This window comes from Peromyscus leucopus, chromosome 17 (assembly GCF_004664715.2).
Source record: "Peromyscus leucopus breed LL Stock chromosome 17, UCI_PerLeu_2.1, whole genome shotgun sequence".
Classification (NCBI taxonomy): Eukaryota; Metazoa; Chordata; class Mammalia; order Rodentia; family Cricetidae; genus Peromyscus; species Peromyscus leucopus.
The window spans coordinates 16440915-16465011 of NC_051077.1; the positions used below are offsets into that span (position 1 = coordinate 16440915).

The window sequence follows — 24097 nt, forward strand, 5'->3', positions numbered from 1 at the left end:
AAGGCAGTGGTCCCCTGGAGCTCCTCCACCCGGTTTCCACCGAGTCGCGCTCCGCACGCGGGAGAGAAGCAAGCACAACTTGGGAAGCCCACGCCGAAGGTGCGGGTCCCGCTCCTCCTCCGTCCGCTTCTCTGCGCGCACACCGCCGTCCACCCGGAGCTTACCTCGGGCAGCCGCAGCCCCCGCCGCCCAGAAACAGAGTCCCAGCCACGGGAGCCATCGGCGCGCTCCGCAGCCGCCGCCCGCAGCTGCGGTCCCCATGCTCCGAGCTCCACTCTGGATCCGCTCCTCTTCCACACCCTGGGAGTCCTCGAGACACGACGGCGGCGCGGGGGGACCACCTCCAGTAGCTTCCCCCGACCCCTGAGAGGGTGGTGGTCTGTGGTGAGTCTATCTTCTCCACCGCCGTTCCCTACGGAGCGGGGACACCGGGTGGGCAGCGGGACAGAGCGCGCGTCCCCATCGCCTCCTGCGGCGCCGCCCGCCGTCACCGCTGTGCGGACCGCAGCCCCAGCTCCTCTCTGGGTCCGGGACTACCAAGCTGAGCCAGGAGACCGCATCGCTAATGAGCTCCCGGGCCGCCCCTGGCTCCGCCCCTCCGCAGCGGCGACCAATGAGCCGCGCCGGGGCGGGGCGGAGGGCGGGGCTGAGCGCGGGCGCCGCAGGTGAGCCCGCAGCCGCCGCACGTGCGGACTCGGCCTCCCCGCTGCAGAGGGCCCGCGCGTGCGGGAAGGCAGGCGGCGCGCCCGAGCCCCGCAGCCCGAGGCGGGGACGCGCGTCCGCGAGCCGAGCTGTGCGGAGCAGCCCGGCCTCTTGGAGGCGAGCGCCTGCGGCGGGATGCAAGGCGTCTTCATGCTGGCTACGTCTGAGCGAGAGAGACAGAGGCTTCCAGGAAAGCAAGGTTTCACTCAACTTTGGAGTCTTGACCCTCCTTGCTTCTTCCGCTGTTTAACCAGCCGAAGGCTAAAACAAGAAAGAAAGAAAATAACACCGTAAACCATTCTTGCGACTGTGCTAATTATGCCCAAATGTGAATGAAAATTAAAGAAGTAGGGGATGAATGGAGGGTGCTTGTGGGTGTGTGGGATCGAGTTTTGCTTTGCTTTGTTTGAAGAAAGCAAACACTCTCACTCCCTCATGTTCCTTTTTCTGTTAGAGGTGTCACTCCGGGATCTCCAACGTTCTCAAAGGTTGCCTCATTGCTGGCCACTTATATTTTTGTTAATTTTAACACAGACCCTGGAAATTGCCTTTCTAGTAAGAAAAGGGAAAGTTAAAAAAAAAAAAACTTAAGTTTTTTGTTTGTTTCCTCTTTATTAGGTGGTGGGATCTTTCTTTAACTGATCTTGGAAGGGCCTCAATGTCGCTTTTTATCTTCTGCGGTAGGCTACTGGTTTCAGGCAGACAACCTCTCTTCCCCAAGACAGTAGGTTGGCTTCCTGTCCAGGGCTCCACAATGAGACCATGGCTTTCTGTCTGAAGCCATCAAAACGCCCCTAGGACTCAGCGGGTCAGAAATCTGGGTCCTCACTTCCAGGGTAGTCTCAAGAGAGAAGGAAAACTTGCCTTGCAAGATAGCATTGCGGACTGTTCCTCAGTGCTATCAAGCTCAGTATTGACAGATGCACACAACAAGGGAACATGTCTTGCCAAAGTATTACCTGTTCCCAAACACCTCTCTATGGAGAATAAACAGTTTAAGGTGAGGTGATTGTTGTGGATGAGGTAATTGCACTAACTTACTTTGTCCTAAAGACAAAGAGGTTGGTAGACAGAAAGATTGATTACCTGATAAGCACCTAGACCATCTGAGGACACCAGGCTTGTGAATGTCAGCGGAAGGAGCTGATTTTTCCTACAGAGCTCTTGCAGCTCAATAACAGCTTTGGGTCCTGGGCAAGAAAACCAAGCTCTGGGGAATGGATACTTCAAAGCGAAGACTAATGTGAGGCTGGCAAGGGACTCGCCTGGAAATCTCCTTAGAATCTTGGTAAATGAGGGGTTTGTCCTTTTCTTCTGAGAAGGTGAATTGAAAATTAATCTACCAAATATGCTTCACCTGTCTCCCAGAAGCTACTCATTCATTGCCTGCCTTTCTGTATTCCTCAAGACTATGTGGCAGTCCTGTTACAAATGAGTATTTGTGGGTTTTTTTTTTTTTAAGAAAAATAGTCATATTTCCAAGATCCTATGACCATAGTTAATTCTTAACTATTGTCCCCACAGGGAGCAAATGTAAAATCAGTTTATTTTGGGAAAGAGTCAGAGAAACAGATTAGCTAAATTTATATTAATAATTCCAACAAGAATGATGAATGAAAGAGGAAGAAATCAAATTACCTTTGAACAAACCCTGGTTTCGGGAACAGGTCTTCATTCATGTTTTTAAAGAAGACTCTATAAGGCAGATATATCATCACTATCAGAAGGTAAGGACAGTGAAGTTGGCCTCAGGAGTAAATTGCCCAAGGCCAGTGTAAGCAAGTGGTTGTTGAAGATCAAGAACAAGAAGAACTAGATCCATTTCTTTTCATGTAATTCTAAACTCACAGTGCAAGCCACAGGCGTGTCTGGTCCGTGATGATTATTTAGTTATTGGCTGAACACTAGTTGCACCTTGAGTGTTACCAGAAGTGTTCTACACCCTATATTACACACTACGTATTAATTATGAGGTACACCTGAATTTCCTGTAATTAATTAACTTCAGATATTTTAAAACATGTGCAGCTGTTCCATATATATAAATAGCAAAATCTATTTGGATAAAACAGTTGGGCAGTTGTCACTCACGATTGGTTCCTCTGTTCAAGCAGCCACAGCTTAGAATGTGAGAACTGGGGCTGGTGAGATGGATTATGGGTGAACAGGCTTACAGCATAAGCTTGTCCACTTGAGCCTGATCCAGGGATTCAGTAGGAGAAGGAGAGCACCCTGTTCTCAAAAGGTGTTATCTGACCGCTATGAACACACACACACACACACACACCATAAAGAAGAAAACAAGGCTGGGCGGTAGTGGCGCACGCCTTTAATCCCAGCACTCGGGAGGCAGAGGCAGACGGATCTCTGTGAGTTCGAGGCCAGGCTGGGCTACCAAGTCAGCTCCAGGAAAGGCGCAAAGCTACGCAGAGAAACCCTGTCTCGAAAAACCAAAAAAAAAAAAAAAAAAAAAAAAAAAAAAAAAAAAAAAAAGAAAACAAGGAGAGGGCAGAGGAAGAAGATAACTACCCTAAGAATCTGGATACAAAGGGACTCAAACCCTCACTGCCAGGAGTTGGCTGGCTGGTTTAGGGCAGACAACTCAGCCCTTCCTGTTTCCTCAACTGCAAACCGATGTTTTCCTCAATTCAAAATGCAATTTTACAACCAGTTGCATTTACAAATCATCAGTTTTTAACTCTGACATATCATGATTTTGAATACAAGTCACTCAACTGCATTGGAAATTAAGCTATGTCTTCTGGAATTGAAATAATTGTTTAAGAAACACATTGTGTTCCAGAGAGATTATTTTGGATTGTAACTAAGCTTTAATATTAACTATAACCCAGTATGTCTTAGTAGGATCAGGCTGCTGCAACAAAATACTGAAGAGTGATTCGCTTCTAAATAATAGAAATTTATTCCTACGCCTATGAATGCTAGACAACCCAAGATTAAAGATTCAGTTGATTCAGTATTTCCTGAGGACCCATTTCCTGATGGTGCCCTGACACCTGTCACCATCTCACAGTGAAAAGGTGAAAGGAAGGGCTCTTGTATGAAGGCATTGATCCCATTCATGAGATCTCTAACTTCATCACCTATGAAAAGTCCTGCCTCCTGAGACCATCATCTTGGTAACTATGAAATGGATAAAAGGGCATACATTCAGACCAAAGCTAATATTAATTCAAGGAAGAGAGTTAGTAAAGTGTTGTATTTTTATATTTTTGCTTTTTGAATTGATGGTGCTATTTTTCTAATAATTCATCCACAAAGGAAAGAGGTATGAAACTTTGACATCTATCATACTTGGATCATCTCTTCTTCTAAAAATTAAAAAGAAGGAAGAACTGACTCACCCTAGGAGGAGAAGCGACAGCTATTGAGTTTGGAGATATATTCCTTCTACATATATGCATTTTCCATAGGCATTATAATGTCTTATTTAGTTTCCCTGTTAGTGTGATAAAAAACACTGTGCAAATGTGACTTGAGGAGGAAAGGGTTCATTTGCCTTAGAGGTTATTTATGCTCCTTTACTGAGAGACACCAAACCAGGAGCTGAAGCAGAGTCATGGAGAAGGGCTGCTTACTGGCTTGCTCCTCGTGGCCTGTTCAGCCTGCTTTACTATAGGACTCAGGATCACCTGCCCCAGGGCGGCATTGCCCACAGTGAACTGGGCCCTCCCATGCCAACCATTAATGGACAGAATGCCTCTCAGTCTTGCCCAAAGGCCAAATCATTGGAAGCAATGCTTTAACCGCTGTTCCTTTCCTCTGGTGATGTGTGTAGCAATGGACAAACATGAGAACAGCACGTTCAGGAAGAGTTCTGTGTTTGGGAAAACAGTACTTAACCAATCTGCTTGGTATAAGTAGCAGAGCTCTAAGAAAAGTGAATAAGGTAGAAACAGGCTCTTCTATGTGAACCAGAAGGACGATGGGAGATGTAGAGTCCATGGGAAGGCTTGCCAAAGATGTGACCTTCCTTCTTGGAATCCCAAGAAATCATTGTGTGTGTGGAGGTGGAGTCATTCTTTAAGACAATGGGCACAGAGATTGTATTTTTAATGTACTCTACTGAAAACTAACATTAACACTCAAAAAAAAAAAAAAAAAAAACACGACTTTTGACCGGAAAGCATTCACAATGAAGAGGCAGACGTTTTATTTTCTTTTTATTTATTTGCTTGTTTGTTTGTTTGCTGCCTGAAACAGTGGACAAGACTCTCTTAGGATGAGCACATGACTCACTTAAAATGTAAACAAAGGCAAGATGCTGAAGCCAGTGAGATGAAGACCTTTGGGCACAGAGCAGAGATATAACCAAAAAGAAAAAAAAAAAAAAAAAAAAAAAGACGCTGAGGAGCACAGTAAGGCTTTCTGGAAGAAGAGCTGAAAATACCACACATTGTATATCTGTGTCAGAATTTACCTAACCTGTGGGCTAAGTGGGCAATCTGAGTTATAATGGATGTTAGAATTAATCTTTCTAGGGGGTTAAAATATGTGTCTTCTCTTGGGCATGGGTCAAAGACCAGTTATCTCCCTACATTTGTGATACAATAGTGCAGTTTCTTCCCCCTTGAACTTGTCCACTGTTTCTGAAGATCCAACTAATATCTATTTCTAGCTCTGCCACTGCTGGATGTTTGTGATAAAAGCCATTGTCTCCATTAATCATACAATTATGCTAATACATGTGAGAAGACCGAAAATGAACTGGACGAGAGGGCAACAGCTGGCAACTTCAATTGGTGAACTTGGCAATGCAATTAAATGAGATATTTTACACATCTCCCCTAGGAATGCTGCATGCCAGTCATTTCTGGGGACAGTCTTGTTCAATAAGAGCGGCACAATTCAGAAATTCATGCAACTGACTGTGAGCATGCTGTCATGTATTTAGTACTGTGTGTGCACAGCTCGGCATCTGATTCATGAACACGCTGGAAAGCAGAGGAGAGACACGGGTGTTAAAAGCTGTAAGCAGTTCACATGGGATGTTCTGTCTGTGTACAATAATCCAGCTTAACAACTGTCCCTGTACAAGGCAATATGGGGTCACTTGTTAAGTAAACTCTCTCTCTCACACAGACAAAATTGGAGAAGTCTATTTTAGAGATTGGGCTATGAAGCAGCAATAAAGTGTGAAAAACCAATACATTTGTTTAAAAAGGGCAGCAGGGCACCAAGATAAGACTCCAACTAAACAGGTTTTTCCTGACACTGCAAGTGTGCCTTTCTACTTGTACCCTGGGAATCTTCCCTGAGCACCAGCTTCCCAGAGATTCAGCTCCAGCCGCTGACACAGATGAATGAAAAGAACTTAAAAATAATAACAAGAACACACGTCCTTGGCAGTAAAATTAATGTGTTAGTGCTTTCAAAATAATAAACTTTGATGAGAAAAGACAATATGCGTCAGCTCATGAAAGATGCAGCCTTTGATGTCAGAGGAGCAGGCAACCTTGGAATGATGTGACTTTGGCCTTTGGTATCAGAAATGCAACAATTTCCACATCTCATCACTTGGTGGCCTTTGTGGCAGGCAGCTCAGGAGAAACAGCCTGATATCATTCCTTACTGCAAGGAAAATGAGCAGAATTCTTACTGTTAAATGGAAGCTGGCAAAGCTGTGTGACTGATATGTTTCTGTTGCATTCTCACTCCCTAGTTCTGTCTCTCTCTCTTCCTTCTTTATTCCCCATTGGAGTATCATTAATTCATTCATCCTATCATTCATTCACTCTTCTATCAGTCTCTCTTGATCTGCTCTGCTAACACTGTGCCTCATGGTGGATAATCAAGATAAGAGAAGATAATTAATAAAAAACAATTATTTTACTTAATAATTCAAAGATAATTAAACAGAACATGAAATGCTAAACATTACATGCCTTCATGAATCCTCCACTAGCCACACAGTTATCTCCAGGTATAAGAATGAAGGTCAAAGAAGATGATGGCCCTGTAGATTCTGCTCTGTAACACAAATATATGCTAAAAGTGTAAAAAAAAAAATCTATCAGTGTCACATTCCAAAGTCCCCATCCCTTCATCAATAGCATGCAATCCAGGGATCATTACCTGAAGCCAACCAATCAAAGCAAGCTGTTGAAGGAAAGGCAAGGTCAGATGTCCAATTTCTAGTACATGAACCTGGAAAGTCCAGTGAGTATGTCTTTACAGCAAAGCTGCCCATTTTTCTCTACATCAAGGGCTGAAAATTTAATGTGTACCAGAGAGTGGTTGAACACCAAATTTGAAGAAAGAGTAGAATGTATGGTTTGCTTAAGATGAAAAAAAAAAGAGCATTATAAAGACATAAGTAAATAAAGATTTTGGAACTTTGAAATAAAACACAGCAAACAGTGTGAGTGTGGTCCATACAGATTTAATGAGCAGCCTGCACCATCATCAGGATGTAACATGCTTTATTCATTACATGCACTTGTAAAAATGCCACCTGGAAAGTACCAAGAGAAGAACAGTATACGTTCCCTGGAATATAAAGCAAAAGGCACAGCTCATATACATCCCTTCCCATTTCCAACCCTTTTCCATATACATCCCTTCCCATTTCCAACCCTTTCCATATACATCCCTTTCCATTTCCAACCCTTTCCATATACATCCCTTCCCATTACCAATCCTTTCCATATACACCCCTTCCCATTTCCAACCCTTTCCATATACACCCCTTCCCATTTACAACCCTTTCCATGTACATCCCTTTCCATTTGGGTATGATTTTCTTTTCCCTTTTCTCTTTTCTTCACTTGATTTCTACTCTGAATTAAGACATTACAAGAATCCGAAAAGCATTATACCCTTCATAGACTCTTTGAAGTGGTACTTAATACCGTTACATGATTAATAATTGAAGATTTACAAATAAAAGAAGCTAGTTTAACAAACAGAATCCTTTTCCAGTTTTTAAATAAAGCTTTTACTTTTCTGGCCTCTAACCTATACCTGTTCCTCTTTATCCATAGGTATAGTGGGAAAAATTCAATCTTCTGTTTTAAGGCTCAAGCAATCGATTTAAAAGCATTCATTAGTAAATGGATGGCATGCATTTTGAAAGAAAAAAGATCTACTTCACATGTTAAGTATCATTTTCCTGAAAGTAAAAATTAAGAGATTTTCATTTGCAATTTGATTCAGCCACATATTCTGCTCAGCTTGTGAGATATAAGGATTACTTAATTCCAATTAGAGTGCCTGCTTTAGAGACAGGTAGTTTGGCAACAGGGTAAAGGTGATAAGGATCAATACATGGCTGTGGTCAGTGGTGTCTGGAGAGAAGATAACTCATAAAGGAAAAAAAAAAACAATGAAATTTCTTTGACTCTCATAAACTTAGACTAATGAGAGTATATCCTGGGCTGAGAAGAGAAAACTCTTGCACATGCACATATATATCCACTGGGTAGGTATACCATTTATTTTATATAAATAAAAAAGCCATAGATACAGACACAGATATATGTATACATAACTGGTGGGAGTTTTTGTGTGTGTGTAAACCAAGAGAACTCAGATATTTGAATGTATCCTTTAAAGCTCTGGGTATAAGGATCTGACATCTGGCCAATATGATAAATTAACCCTGCTCTTTAGCATATGGGAGTTCTACTGTTAACATGGAGGAATAATAGACAACATGTAGAAAAAGAATGTCTATCATTTGTTATCTGACTTAAAACCAAGATGACTAGCTCTGTGCATCATCAGGAAAACAACTTCTAAGCAGTGGATAATCTACAGGCTTTCTGGAATCTGACCAAGAGAAGGTGAACATCTGAATCACACAATACCCCAGGGAATAATTGGCCCTTTACCAGAAAGCAAATCAAAGCCAATTCTCTGACTCTAAACAGAGACTGGGGTGGAATGAACCATGAGTGGAGCCTGCTAGATAGGGAAGTACCAATCAGAAGGTTACCACTTCTCACTGGAAAGTGAAACTAATTACACACTGCTTTAAAATCTGAGTATCATGTCCTGCAACAATGTAACAGCATGGCAGTCCTGAAAGACCCATATAAGGCCCAGTTTTACACTTGGGACCCTAGTATTAGCTTAAGATGACTGCTAATCTGCACGGAGGAGAAAGCTAGTCATATAAGGGTGGAGATAATATAGGTGTGGGTATAGAAAAGGAGTTCCAGACCTCAAAATAACCATACTAATCAATATCCTAGGACACTGCAATATGACACTTAAAATAGAAAAATAAATCCAGATATTGAATGACAATTCACATCATAGAAGAAAACAGATCTTAGGAGATTTAGTTGGAATGCTCTAAATCTGAGGAGCTACATTCATTAAAGGATGAATAATGAAGCTAAGTAAACTTCAATAAAACAAATATTAACATTAGATAAATGTAGAAATCTTAAGAATGAATAATGTGATCATTGAAACAAATAGCACAAGGCTCAAAAACTAACAGACATGAAGAGAGGAAACAGTTAAAAGTGATCAAGACATTAGAATACAGGAAAACCCAAGAACAATTTCAGACATATAAGAGAACTAAGAAGCTTTGAGAATAGACTATTACGATACTCTGAAACACATCCAAAGAGTAAAAAGAAGGAAATTATAGAGAAGTAAATTTTATAGTGTAGAAATAGGAAAGTATCTAATATTAAACTGAGATATTTGTAGAGCTAAGAGTGTGCTCAAATTACTAGATATAGCATATGGCATATAGCAAAGAATCACATATTGGCACATCATAGTAATATGACAATATAAAGGGTTAATAACTATCAAATTATTTACAAAATACATGTTACCTCGAAAATAAGAGATGATTACACATTTTTTTCATTGTCCTTACATAGATGTCTAAATCCCAGGGGGTGATGTAATCAAATTACTTATATGATGCAACTACATGAAATTTATCCAACTAACCCTAAAGTAAAAATGTTAAAGTACTTTTCACCCACAGAAGGTTAAAATTATTTGCCAAATGTAAATAAACATTAATATAATTATGGAAAATTCCAATAGTGAACTAGAAAAATCAAAACGGTCATATATCTAGATTCAAAGTTGAAAAATATAATATTGAAATTATAAATTGATTTAATGACAAGGATTACCATAGACAGATAAAGTAATGTGAATGACAGATCCCAAGAAATAGGCAGAATGAATATATGAGAAAAAAGCAAACCAAAAGAGAGAGAAGAAGGAAAGATACCCATTATATTTTGAGAGCTCTAAATTTAGAATTTAAATATCAGTGACAGGTAGGGATTAAATATGTCATGGTTGAAGAGATGATGACTGAAATATTTCCATAATCAATGGACCTCACTCCAAACATTCAAAGGGTGCTGTAAACATGAAGCAGGATAGAAAAAGAAAACACATCTATGACATCAAGTAAGGCTGAGGAGTAAAATAAAAATAATTTTTTTTTTTTTTTTTTTTTTTTGGTTTTTCGAGACAGGGTTTCTCTGCGTAGCTTTGCGCCTTTCCTGGAGCTCACTTGGTAGCCCAGGCTGGCCTCGAACTCACAGAGATCCGCCTGGCTCTGCCTCCTGAGTGCTGGGATTAAAGGCGTGCGCCACCACCGCCCGGCAAAATAAAATATTTTTAAGGGAATGGCAAAGCAAAGGAAAGGCAAATGTAGGCATATTGCTGACATCCCAACCAAATGATGGCAGCTGTAGGGCAATGGAAGAGCATGAACCAAAGAGGGCAATGTGACAAAATATACTGTCTCCAGCATATGGCAGATAGAGAATGCCAGACAGACAAGAGGGAAATGATAGTCAAGACTCCAAATTACTGAACACTATGTAGAGTGGTTAAGGCAGAGTTACACTGTGCAAAAGGACAGATAAAACAAGGGAGAAAAGCAATGGAAAATCAATATATTCAATATAGATTAATATGAAGGCTGATTCTATACTACACAAATTGAATGACCCACTTATATACATATACATGATATATACATGTACTTTTAAAAATAGCTAATGTAACCCTTGGTGTGAAAGTGGAGCTTACGTTTGGTCATGGAGAAGGCCACAGTTGAATAAAGGAAAGCAGTGGGAAAGGTGTTGGCTTAACTCATGACTTTTTGGGTCTGTTCAAATAATGAGAAATTACTTTGCCATGCAATGTTACGATATATAAATTATACCTAATATCGAGGATCTTTTAAAAGTTATGCAAGAAATATCATAAATAATGTTCATGTGAGGAACTTTTAGCAGCACACGTAGTAAAAACAAGTTGCTTTTTTGAACAATAATATTTTTTTGCACATTTTTAGAAAAGTGAAGGAATTTTACAAAATTGTTTTTAATTATCAAAACACTTAAAAAATAAACACAAAAATGACCAATTTAATTGATTAAATAGTAGTCCATAATTACAGCTGAGAATAATAATTATACCAAAATGTTATACTATCTTTTATTGATAATGCAATACAATTCAGCAATAAAAATAATATAAGGAAATTGTTGTCCTTATATACTGATGGGAGTATGTTAATACAAATTTGTACAAACATTTTGGTCATGTACATTGTACTGTCTCTGCATTTTGATAAATTTATTTTATAAGTCTAAAAATAAATACATTAATATAATTTATACAAGATTTTCACTGAGATTTTTTGGGGCGGGGAGGGGTTGTTGTTGTTTGTTTGCTTGTTTATTTTTGAGACAGGGTCCTAGAACTCACTAAGTAGACTAGGCTGGTCTTGAACTCACAAGTGTCTGCCTCCCTTTGCCTCCTGAGTTCTGGTATTAAAGGTGTGCACCAACACATCTGGGTAGATATTCCCTGTTTCTAATGTAAATTAAAATGACAAAAGAATCAAATATTTTCATATCTCATATGACTATTCACTTAACTGAGGAAATAAAAATAAGTTGTACTTCATTCATATTGTGGAATATTATGTAACTATTGAAAAGATTATATCATAGTATGGAGTGGTCTTCTTTTAATAAAACCAAAATAAGTACATAAATTATTTGTATGTTTTCAAAACATAGAAAATGTAGATAGAATGGGTAAAGTTTGAATGGGACAAAATTAACAACCACACTTATATCATTCTTCTAGAAAATTGAGCACCATTTGTTTTAAAATCTAAGTTCCACAAAAATCCTAAGAAAAGATTTAAATGATAAAAATCATTAAAATTCAAATACTTAGCTACATAAAATATACTAAGCCCCATATGAATACAGAAATGAAACTTTAATTGAAGTAAATAGATCAAACACAGATATATGTATGTGAGCATATGTGTGTATGTGTTAGTCCAGACTACTATAAAAAAAGTACCATATGTTATATGGTTTATAAGCAACCAAAATTCATTTCTTACAGTTCTGGAGAATGAAGAGAACAAGGTCAAGGAGATGATCTCACAATATCATCGTGAGTTGATGAGCCTGTGCCTATTCAATACGAATAGGTCCTCTCACTGTGTTCTCACATAGCATGAGGAGGAACAAATTGTCTCAGGACTCTTAACCACAATTGAAATCCCAGTCATGAAGAGCTCCAACCTCGTGTCATTCAATACTAATTCCCTCCATAGGGGCCCGTTTCTTCATCCTTTTACATTACAGAGTATGGATTGCAGCATATGGATGGGTGAGCTGGGGACACAGCATTTTGTTCAGTACAGCAACACTTAAATAGCCAGAATGGAAAATAATTCAATACTTAAAACTGATAAAAATCAATTTTATGTGTACCGTCTTTTAACTCATGAACCAGAACATGAGTGTATCCTCAGACCCAACACATTCCCTTATAGAGAGAAAAGGCACACTCATAACCTGCTTTACTGTCTTACCTTATTTGACAGTATCATTTCCTGTTAAAGGCTTTACTATGCTTTTGTATTGGGATTAGATTAAGTTCTCGTAGATCTTTGGTCACAGTCCCATCTTTTGATGGCCAAGACCCCAAGATATTTTATTTGCATCAAGAAGGGGATACAGACAGATAATTACCCTACATCAATTGCAAGACAAGACCTAGCAGGCTTTGGGTACTGATGTCCACTACTGTCGGGTTCTGTTCTCTTTATTTTTATTGAGAAAAAAAAATCTTGCTCAACAGAGTAATTGTAAGAGCTATGTTTCTCTTATAGCCACAATCTATGGCTTGGATTGACATTCTAGGACCACTGCTTCTGGAAGAAGAAGACCCCAATCCTTGTCATCAAATAGGTACCACTTGATCAATAAAAAATAAAGCAGTTTATTGCTACACCCTAGCATTTATCTCAAGAGTAAAAAAATATATATTGGCAACATTTTGCATTTATTTATGACTAAAATTTACTCTACTATAAAAGTAGGACATTCTTATGACTGACAGCTATTCCAAACACAGAGTCAAAGCCAAATAAAGAAATACACATCATTCTCATTAGAACTGTGAATGGGCTAGAATGAAATCACTCTAATTATTTAACAAGATTCTGGATGACTCAGCCAGTGTAATATATTGTTTAGGAAATTATAGTTAGCAAAAAATGAGACCAGAGAATAAATATAAGTTATGAATGTATGATTTTTCTACTTAGAAAATTCCAGAACTTTCTCAGGCATGGTGGCTCATGCTTGTAATTATAGCATTCAGGAGACCAAAGCAGAAAAACATCTACAAGTTTGAGGCCAGTCTGAGCTACATAGTGAATTCCAGGCTAGCTTTGATTACAGAATGAGAACCTGTCAAGAAAAAAAAGGAAGGAAGGAAGGAAGGGAGGAAGGAAGGAAAGGAAAAAGAGGGAAAAGGATGGAGGGAGGGAAGGAGGGAAAGAAGGAGAGAGAGAGGGATTACAAAATGCATCTTGAAAGAGTCTCACATTTAATCTGAAGACGCTGCTTTTTGTAGCAGAAGAAACTTAGAAAATCCATATAAAATATTACCAAAGTTTTTTTCCAATGTACTGCCAAGATTCTTTAAAATTAAGGAAGAATGTAGAGACCAAAAATAAAGACCTGAGACTAGAAGAACATGCTTACTTTGAAGCTATGAATGTCCTAGAGAATTTAACAAAATCTATAACCTACAGGCTTGTGCTTGAGTGCTACTTCTGTATAGCTGGACAAATATGGGGTCTCCTAAAAAAAAAAATTTTAATTTAGATCTGCATGTTAACCTGAGACTTCGAAAACAGGTAAAACATCAGAGCCAGTAAGATAATTCAGTGGATAAAGTTGCTGCCATCGTCCAAGTCTGAGGACCTAAATTCCATCCCTTGGTCCCTCGTGGTGGAATGAAAGAATAAACTCCTGCAGATTGTCAGCCGACACACACACATTTGCCTTGGCGTGGCATGTGCCCACATACACATAAAAATACATAAATAAGAAGAACGAGAATAAAAGAATGAAATTATACACTAGGTATTTTTAGTTCTCAGTGAAGTGTCATGGGATGGAGGCCATTCTGGCTTGACCTGGGATTTAGGTTTTACAGAAGTTTTTAAGGGGTCAGCAAGAGGGCAGATGGGCAAAGGCACTTGCCACTAAACCCGATGACCTGAGCTATCTTGATCCCTGGGACCCACATGGTAGTAGGAGAAGATTGACTCCTGAAAATTGTCCTCTGACTTCCACACATGCTGGTGGCACACATCACACACACACACACACACACACACACACACACACACACACACACAAATAAATAAATAAATATAATTTTAAAAACATTTCTAGGAATTTTAAAGAAATATCTTTTGAATATATATATTTGGGGTCCAAAATCATATTACCCATATAGTTACAGAAAAATCAAAACCCAGTAAATCACCTGGTACTTGAGGTGCAGAGTCCCAGAATGCACAGTAGTGTGTCTTGTCTGGAGAGCTGATATTTGCACTGGAAGATGTTTCACATAAAACAAGATACAAGTTTGTAACCTGATATGACAAATGACAGGAAATGAGCTGTAATTAGTAATCAATAGATCAACAAACTAAATAATGACAGAAATGAGAACTTCAGATAGCCAGATTTTATTATAAATTTTAAACAAGCCTTTCAGGTGTGGTTTGTATAACCAGTGAGACTCTATTGGGGAAAACATTTTTTTTTTTTCCTTTGCAAACAGTTATCAATTGGAGATAACTTCTGGGTTAGGGATGGGGCCTTATGTCTGCTTCCCCACTTAGTCCTGGGATCCCATCTGACTTAGACTAACTGTGCTGGTCCTGTGCATGTTGTCACATCTCTGTGAATTCGTGTGTGCATAGATCCTGTTGTGTCTGGAAGACACTGTTTCCTCGGTGTCCTCCACCTCTCTTACTCTTACAATATTTCCACTTCCTCTTCCACAGAGTTCCCTGAGCCCTGAGGCAAGGTATATGATGAAGCCATTTCATTTAGGACTAAGTGTTCCATGGTCTCTCACTCTCTGCACATTTTCCAGTTGTGGGTCTCTGTATTTGTTCCTATTATTACTATTATTATTACTATTTATTTCTTCTCTGGTGATGGCTGAGCAAGAAACTGATCTATGAGTACAGCAGAATGTCATGAGGAGCCATCTTATGGGTACCTTCTTTTAGCCAAACAGTAGTATTTAGAGTTTTCTAGGACCATGGTCTGTCTAGTCTCGGGTTTTTGGCTACCCAGTCAGTGTCAAGCATGAGTTCCATTTATGGAGTAGGGGTCCTTAATTCCAATCACATATGGTTGGTTACTCCCACAACTTTTGTACCAAAGACTGTACCAGCATATCTTGCAGGCAGATCACCATTATAGATCAGTGCTAGAATCCCATCTGGTCCCAGGACTGACCTATAATGTAGCTGGGTTACATTGTAACTGGGTTGCTGTTTACCTTTCTCCTCTGGTAGTGTGCAGAGCACCTCCTAGTACTGTGAACTCCAGTCTTCATGGATGAAGCTCCTGGAAGGCACTTCTCCATGTTCAATGAGCTGTGCAGGTATTTTTTTTTGCAGCAATAAGACCTTACCATCAGTTTGTGGAGAGCAACCAATAGCCTTGGGAATAGCCTGGTTACTTGGGGGTTTCCACTGGACCTGTTTTGTTAACAACTTGATCAGATATAACCCATTCCCAGCACTGGAAATTTCATTTGGTGGGGAGAAATGTCTAGTTGGGGATATATCTACCAAGTTATTTGATGATTCAACTTAGATTTCTTTCATGTTTGTATATATACTAAGAGGCCTCTATAGCGTTAGGTTTCCCTTTCCTTCCACACTGGTTTGTTTGTTTTTATTTTGTCTTATTTTATTTTTACTATTTTTTAAAAGATATTCATTTGTATTCTAATGAGATAAAGAAAGGAAGGGTGTGGAATTGGGGTACATGGGGAAATGGGATGGATCTTGGAGGAGGTGGGGGAGGGGAAGCTGTAATCAGAATATATAAGATGAAAAAGTCTTTTTTTTTAATTAAAAAAAGAAAGAAAGAGAGCAGACTAAGTGAGCCATGATGAAGAAGTCAGGAAGCAGCAGTCGTCTATGGCCTCTGCATCAGCTCTTGTCTCCAGGTTCCTGCCCTGTTTGAATTCCAGTCCTGACTTCCTTTGATGATAAGGTGATGAACTGTGATATTCCAGTATAAGCAAAGTAAACCTTTTTCCTTTTCCCCACCAACCGAAAACAAGCCTTTCAGACTGTATTTAAATAAAAGTAATTGAAAATATGAAGCATAAAAAGACAAGAGACAAAAAAATTACATAAACAAAAGAGATATAGACCACTTTACCCAGGGAGGCTGCACAACTTTCTTTCACAGGAAGCATGCCCTGTGTTTCTCAATGGTCCCAAAATTCAGGACAAAATTAGCAGACAGGCTGCCTTATTCCAACCACCACTCTGGTGTTATTCAGAAAATATGTATAGTTAACATGGCTGTCCAAAGCCAATGGAAGCAGAAGCATGGCAGAATTTCTGAAAGTAGAACTGAGAAATAAAATAGAATACAGTCTGTATCGGGAACATCTTATCTAACTTACCTTTGGGGGAGGGGGCTGAAAGAAGAGAAAAGTGCTTCAGAGAATTCTCCCACTGCTGCAGAAGGCAAACTTCTGCCTATGTGGTCACTGAGTATCTGGGAGTTCCTGCCTTTAAAAAGCAAAGCTTAAAATTAGATAAAATGACTCATTTCGGGGGACTGAAGTGGGGAAGGAGCGATAACAGAAGAAGACACATTGAGGGGAGTGTAAGGATAAGAGCTAGAAAGTCTGTCCTTGCCTGACACTGCTCCTGTACCCACCGCCCAGCTTTATGGGTAAGGATAATAATTTTATCTGCACAAGAACCATCAAAAATCTTGACAGCTTGGTCCAGCCAGTGAAATCCTGGAGCCTTATCAGTGGTGTAGTGGTAAACTTGATAGGAATGAATGGGAATGCAGACCTCAGGCAAACCTCAGGGAACCATATTGACTAAATATAGTGAGTACAAACCTCACCTGTACTGGTAGAAGACAGATAACACAGTTTTATTCAAGACAAGACATTGAACCAAAGAAAGCATGGTGGAAAACTCAGACTCTAGAAGAAATATTACTGTCGTATAAATATCCAGTTTAAGACAAACTCTTGAAACATAAAAACATGTTTCATGATCTACAATACTAAAAACAAGTCAATAGAGATTGACTGCACTCAGGCTTTACTTAGCAGGAGAGGCTATCAATGAAATTTGTGAATTTATTTAAAGAACAAAAGTCAAGCGTATATGAAAAAGTAAAGGATGTGTGATAGTTTGGCTCTGTAAAGGGGAAATTGAATTTCATGGGGGAAACAAAACTACAAATGTATATGTTCAGAAACTACTAGAAATACAGCTAGTAAGATAAAGCTTCCCTGGATAAAACAACATAATGAGACAGCTAGTATCTTGTCAGAAAATGTTTTACTCATGAATGAAGTCAACCCCAGACTCAAAGATATGCAACATAAGATAGCCTGCAATACATCCCTTTGGAATGAAATGCACACAGAAGTTCAAAACGCAAAGCAGACCATGATTTCTGTGTAGCAGAGTAACCGAAAAACATAGGGATAGCTACACTTATATAAGGCAACCTAGGTTTTTCAAATTAAAAAAAAAATATTGAGAACAGTATGATGCATTTAAAAAAAAACAAAACAAAAAAACCACTTTGACTTAATTCTTATTGGCTAGCATGAGAAAAAATAACAATGTTGGTAAATTTGGGAGAAAGAAGCTGACATTCAATTTATGGCATGGCTACAGAGGTAATCTCTGCTCCTTTACTGTCAGGGTTCAATGAAGCCACTTCTCACGCAGATATAAAAGTTTATTACTAGTAACTTGACTGAATGGAATTGGCTGCCTTGTACCATCAAGCCATTGTGAAACAGACAAGAAGACTCAATTGTTGCAATAAAATAATAAGAATAGCTAAATCAATACATTTATCCATTGCTTTGAGAATGGTACCCAGTACTCATGATAGAGTGCTAAATGGTAGACCCCATTTCACAGGCAGGGTTTGATGTGATGTCAAAGATGGGGAAAAGGAGGGAGAACTTCAGGGATTTGTACAACGTCTTATTGACACAAAACAATGTTGTTCTTTTTGCTGGGTATTTCCTCCATGTAATCAGGGTTGTCTAATAGAATCCCCTATCCTACTCATTTTGGAACTCGACAATCTATTGGCAAGTTCTCCATTTCACAGATTTTCCCTTTCTTGAAATATTCCAATATTAGTAAGATACTAATAAATGCATGTATAAAATGATCCTAAAGTTTAAAATAGTTGCACTATTTTTTTACATATGTTACCCGTATAATAAAATAGTGGGCTAGAGTGTTTTCCAACTTGGTACTAATTCCTAAGGGGACATGGGACTTCCTTTTACATGATCTCAAAGATAATCATCATTTTGTGTAAAAGTATACTTATATCAATTATATCCATTAACGTGAATCATAAGTATGTTTCTATAAAAGCACTTTACACTGCAATGACATTATTTGTAATGTTAGTACAAGCATAAACTACTTACATGTTCTTATTTTTTACATTAGGTCAGTGTGGTTATAATCTCTCAGCTTGAGAGACTGGGCTGTTAATTGTTGGAACGGTGTCAAAGAATGAACACAATTCAATTGTGCATTATTGCTCTTACCTGGGTTCTATCTTTTTTTATATATTCCAACATTGCAGTTGATAAAGTACAGAAAAACAATTTTGAAAATTTAACCAGTTTGGTTTTTTTTAAAGCACAATAGAGGCAACAGCACAATCATCTAGGTGTCTTCACAATAACAATGACACAAATGAGACATGTTCACAAAAACAAATATGAGGACAGAACTTCAAATGCAAAGAAACAAGTCAGAGCAAAGCCAACTGGTAAAAATAATTTAAATAACTCGTATTATGTGTGATTCTTTGTGTAAGAAGATTCCACTTCTGAAACGTGTGAACTTACGCATCAAGAAATAAGAAAGGGAAGGGAGGGAAAACGTGGTGGCTACGAAAGTGACCTGTGCATTTCTGGCGTTCAGCTAGCATGCTATCTATTTAGACAAAGATGCTTAGGTACTGCTAAGTTGGAGGAGACTTCGGAAACAAAATAGGATATTATTTGTGGTGTAGACAAAACATTGTTTGAGCAACAGCATAGAAGCTGTACAATTCCAGTTAAACTATCACAGTTGCTTTTAATCTGCAGAACAAATATGACATTCCTTGAGTAGAAGACATCTGCTTGGTGATATTTTTTTTTTCTCTCTGAAAATAGTTATTGAATTACCAGCATGTAATTAAATGATGCAAGGCATTCCAAGGTATTCAAAGAACTGAATAACACAACAAAAATGTCAGTCTCCTGACTGCCTATCAGAAATTCACCCAGTATATATACAGCTATGTGTATATGCATTAGTACTTCTATATATGTATTGTAGTATAATGTGTATATATGAAAGAGGGACAAATGTGTGCCTACTGTCATTCTTTTCTTTTTCTCTTTTTAGAGAGAGGGGGGCTGGTAAGCTTTGTTTCTGTGAAAATTTGAGTTAGGACCTCAAAGTAACTAGGGTCATAAATGCCTACTTAGAGTCAAATCATCAGTTAGTACTGCCTCTTTGTATTGGTCCCAACTGATATGTTTGGTATATTTCCCGTCAGGATCTCATTATCGTGATTCAAATAAGACATGAGGGCAAAGTTCTGACAAAATAATTCATGAGTGTGCATGAGTCTCTGGTGAACAGACACAAATGCTGGTGTAAAGCTTGTCAAAATGATGAATGACCCACATGAGGGAAGAGCAGGAAAGAATGAGTAGGATCAGTGCCGAGATTTCCCTTTGGCTATTGTTGGGGTTACTCCACCAGAGGTTCCTAATTATGTGAGTGGGATGGGCTTTGTTTGAATTCAGATAACAGCCTCTTGCTCACACCTTGGCTAGAAGTTTCCATGGAGAAAAATGTCTCCACATCTGAACAGCATCGCAAACCACTGCCACCCAGTGAAAGCTCTGCATGTGCCTGTGTATCACGGAGGGAGTGGATCGCCATGACAGCAAACACTGTGCAAATCTTCCTTTTTAAACACCAATATCACAGCACTTTAGGGGTCCTGAACAATTGATTAAAAGGCAAGGTATTAAAACAGACATAAGGCAACAACCAGACACTTAAAGACATCAAACACTTGGAAATTTTGAGTTTGTATAGTTTCACTTTTCTTATTGAAAAATACTTATTAAATATTTATTTTACATGAAATGCTATGCTATGACAGTAACTGGTATAAAAATTTACATCCTAGTAGGGATAGGGAAGATTCTTTAACAAGAAATAGGCAAATGATTTAATAACAATTATTAGTATCTGATAGAGCACTTGGTTCTGTGAAGATAAAAAGTGGAGTATCCAAACTACCTGGAGATGCTGATAGAACTTAGAGGTAGACACGCAGGGCATGCACTGGGCTTGGGATTATTTTGGTGAACAAGATGAAATCCATAGATTTAGGTGAAGAACTGACATTTCAGGGTAAAAAAAGATCTTTGTTTGGGGCCTGTCAAGATGGCTCTGAGTGTAAAGACTCTACCAAGCAGGACCCAATTAGGACTTAGTAGAAGTAATGAACTTAACTCTTGCAAGTTGTCCTCAGCCGTACACACACACACACACACACACACACACACACACACACACACACACCACAGGCATGCACACAAATGTAATAATTTTAAAAGCCTTCATTTTTATTCCCCTCCCAATGCTTCTTTGGTTAGCAGTTAGAGATACACTTACTTGTATAAATAAGTAAATGTAGCTGAGTATAAGGATCAAGACATTAGTGAAAACATTTGATGAATTCTGGGTCTAAGCACTCCAAAGAAACTAAGAACAGGACTTCATGTAGCCTTCACAAATCACCTCTGAAAGTGGAGTTCAGTGTGGCAGATGGCTGACTTAGGTATCTGTGAGCTAAGTGCAGTTTAGTAGTAGAAAAGAATGAAGGATTTTTCTGAATCACTAAATTTAACTAAGCTGAGAATGGACAGATTTCATCTCATCAGAAAACAATTTTCTTTTCCTTATAATAATCTTAAGATATAACTTTGTATATGAGGATTTATATTTTTGAAAGTAGATAAGACTATTAAAAAGAAAAAGCTTTCATAAGTGCACATTGTATTTGGGTGCATCTACAGTTTTCCTTAATGACTTGCTTAAAATTAGAAGACCCTCTGTCCCCTTTCCTGCTCAATATGATGTGAACTCAGTTCCTCTTTTTCATAAATAAATGAGGGAGTATTTCATGTATATGTATATATATATACATATACATATATATATAATTTTATGTAAATATATATATGTGTTTGTGTGTGTGTGTATAACTGGGTTATGTAGGTATGAGAAAAACCTAAAGAGTTATCTTTAACTAAAATCCACAGAGAGGAAAGTTTTAGGAAAAATACATAAGCAGGTGTAGTTTTTCAGTCAATTTGTACTTTTTAATTGATGGGTTGCCCAAGCAGACTTATTCTGGTTTTTCTGTGTTGCTTTGCATTATCCAAAGAACAGGATTATTTAAAAATAACCTATACAGCATCCCTCCAGGGGTTTAGACAAAGGACCAGCTGGGACAGGTGGGAGTGGGAGTCCTTCTTCAAGCTAGAAAATTTCATTTAAGGTCAGCTCCCTATGGTATTCATGGAATTCCTTCACGGGCAGCATAACTGCTCAAGCGCTCCAGATCTGAACAGTAGGCATTTCCATGCAATTCCTACAAAGTACTGCTACCCTGATTGGTCTTCTGAAGTTGGGTCCAGTAAGGCTTGATCCTGGAAACCTGACAGAAAAGAGGAGGAAATAGAGGAAGGACAGACACACTGCGACAGATACAGAAAAGCTGGTTTTAAGGGGACCGAGCTCATACTGATGGCGGCACCAACTAAACAACTGGGAACCTCTGTGAGTTCACTGCTACAGTACAGGGGTGAGGAGTTAGCTAGTCTTAGTAGGAGGTGTCCGTAGGGGAGCAATACAAGGTTGCAATCATCCAGAAGGAGTAGGTTGCTAGTTTTTTACACACACATTGCACAAACAGCCAATTCCCAGCCTGTTCAGAGGAAGGCATTGCCAATTTCCATGGTTCTTAGGCCTTCGGGTCCTTGATTAAAAACACACGTTCACTCCGGGCTGTCTCAGTTCCCAACATTCTTGGATTCCAAATTGTCACTGAAAATGCTGCTCATTTGCTTGATGTGCAGAAAGGAGGTCGTGGCCAAGGAAGTTGCTCCTTGGAAAGGTCGGCCCACATAGTGTTGTGCTTGGAGTTTTGATTGTAGAAGGATATCTGTGGGGACTCCATTATTGTTTTTCTCTTAATTACTTCATCCTGGTAAAATGAGCCAAGTCTTGCATACAATGTAGACACGCATGGTCACACATGCGAAAAAACAAAACAAAACAGCAACAACAACAAAAAAGTATAAAGCCTATATGCAACTACTTTTAGTTCCTGATAGATATGGTGAGGTATATACTAACGATGTTAGCATAGGAGGCTAAGACAGAAGAACCTTAAAGTCAAGGCCAGCCTGGGCTACATGATAAAAAACCACAAAAATTCTTGTTTTAGATATAAGTCAAGTGACTCTCTTCTGGCACACAGATTTCCTCTGGAAGCTGCAGTAGTGTAAACAGCTATCAGAAAAGCTCAAATTCCTGAAAGCACTTCTAAGTTTAGATGCTTATAGAGTAGAAGAACTGCTAACAGGAGTTGGTGGGGGGTGATCCAAAAACCATCTGATCTTTAACCCAGAGAAGGTTCCATTTCAAGAGGACAGTTTGACGGAAGTGAGAAGATGTAGAGGCACTGACTTGCTGCTTCAATCACACTGGTTCTCCAAAGTCAACATGGTGCCCATTCCATAGTCTTTCTGACTGAGGATGGCTTCAATGTTTATTTTTCCTGTAGCTTGACTTAACATGCAGGCTATTGAAGATTTTACATAGCTTTGTTGCTTACAGAGCTCTTACCTACCTGTTATCACTTACAACACTCATAAAAATCTTAACTCAAGTATTCACTTGAGCAACACAATAGATGGTCAGAATTATAAACAAATTATCAATTATGTTCTGATCATCATAATAACCATTTACTTACTGGTTTATTCTATCCTTTCACCCATCCATTCACTCATCAACCCACTTGTCTGTCTGTCTCTATCCACCCAATGTGCTCCATCAAATAAAGATCAATTCAATGCCTAACATGCTGGAGTTCTCAAAACAAATCAGATTATCCTGTTGTATTAATATGTAATTGTAATAAGAAAGCAAGCCATTATGGAAAGGTTTGCTTCCATACACCAGCATTGGCAGACGAACAGCATAGCTGCTGTTCATAAACATAACAGCAATGCAGTCATGACTGTAATCATTAGTGGTGTGAGGTACATGAAATGCATTAGTGTACGTGAAATGGGAACTTAGTGTGGTAGGAAAGAACGCTTCCTAAAGGAAGAGGGAATTGTTTGGGTAAAGGTTTAGAGGTGAGAAAGAGATGGGCTGGGCAAGTTTGAAACCAAAACCCTAAACCCGGGCATGGAGCTTGCTCCATGATGGCCTGTTTAGCAGAGAGTTAAGACTTGAAAGAAAATGTACACATGCATTTTAAGAGAAATGATAGATGAGTTCATTCTGGTACTCTCTGTCTGGAGCTTAGCAGTGCTGGTCACACACCAGAATTTCTTGCATCCTATGCCAAGATCTTAGTGTTTAGTAACACTATTGTAATCTTTCATTAGATTGATTTCTCAGCACACACTATGGCCTCATAATAGCAACATAGTATCAGCAATAATATGATTACTGAAAATA

At 38.9% G+C, this 24097-nt stretch overlaps 1 protein-coding gene across 9 annotated transcripts in view; it reads right to left on the reverse strand.

Annotated features, from left to right (window-relative positions):
• Positions 1-560, reverse strand: part of Unc5d (unc-5 netrin receptor D) — a 555548-nt gene extending 554988 nt beyond the window's left edge. For 8 of the 9 annotated variants that reach the window (XM_028891807.2, XM_028891806.2, XM_028891805.2 and 5 more), the window contains exon 1: positions 165-559. In XM_028891807.2, coding sequence (XP_028747640.1) covers positions 165-261 — 97 coding nt within the window. In that variant the 5' untranslated portion in view covers positions 262-559. Of the gene's footprint in view, positions 1-164 lie in introns of all 9 variants that reach the window. The other variant, XM_028891808.2, reaches the window with a different exon arrangement.
• Between the last annotated feature and the right edge of the window lie 23537 nt (positions 561-24097).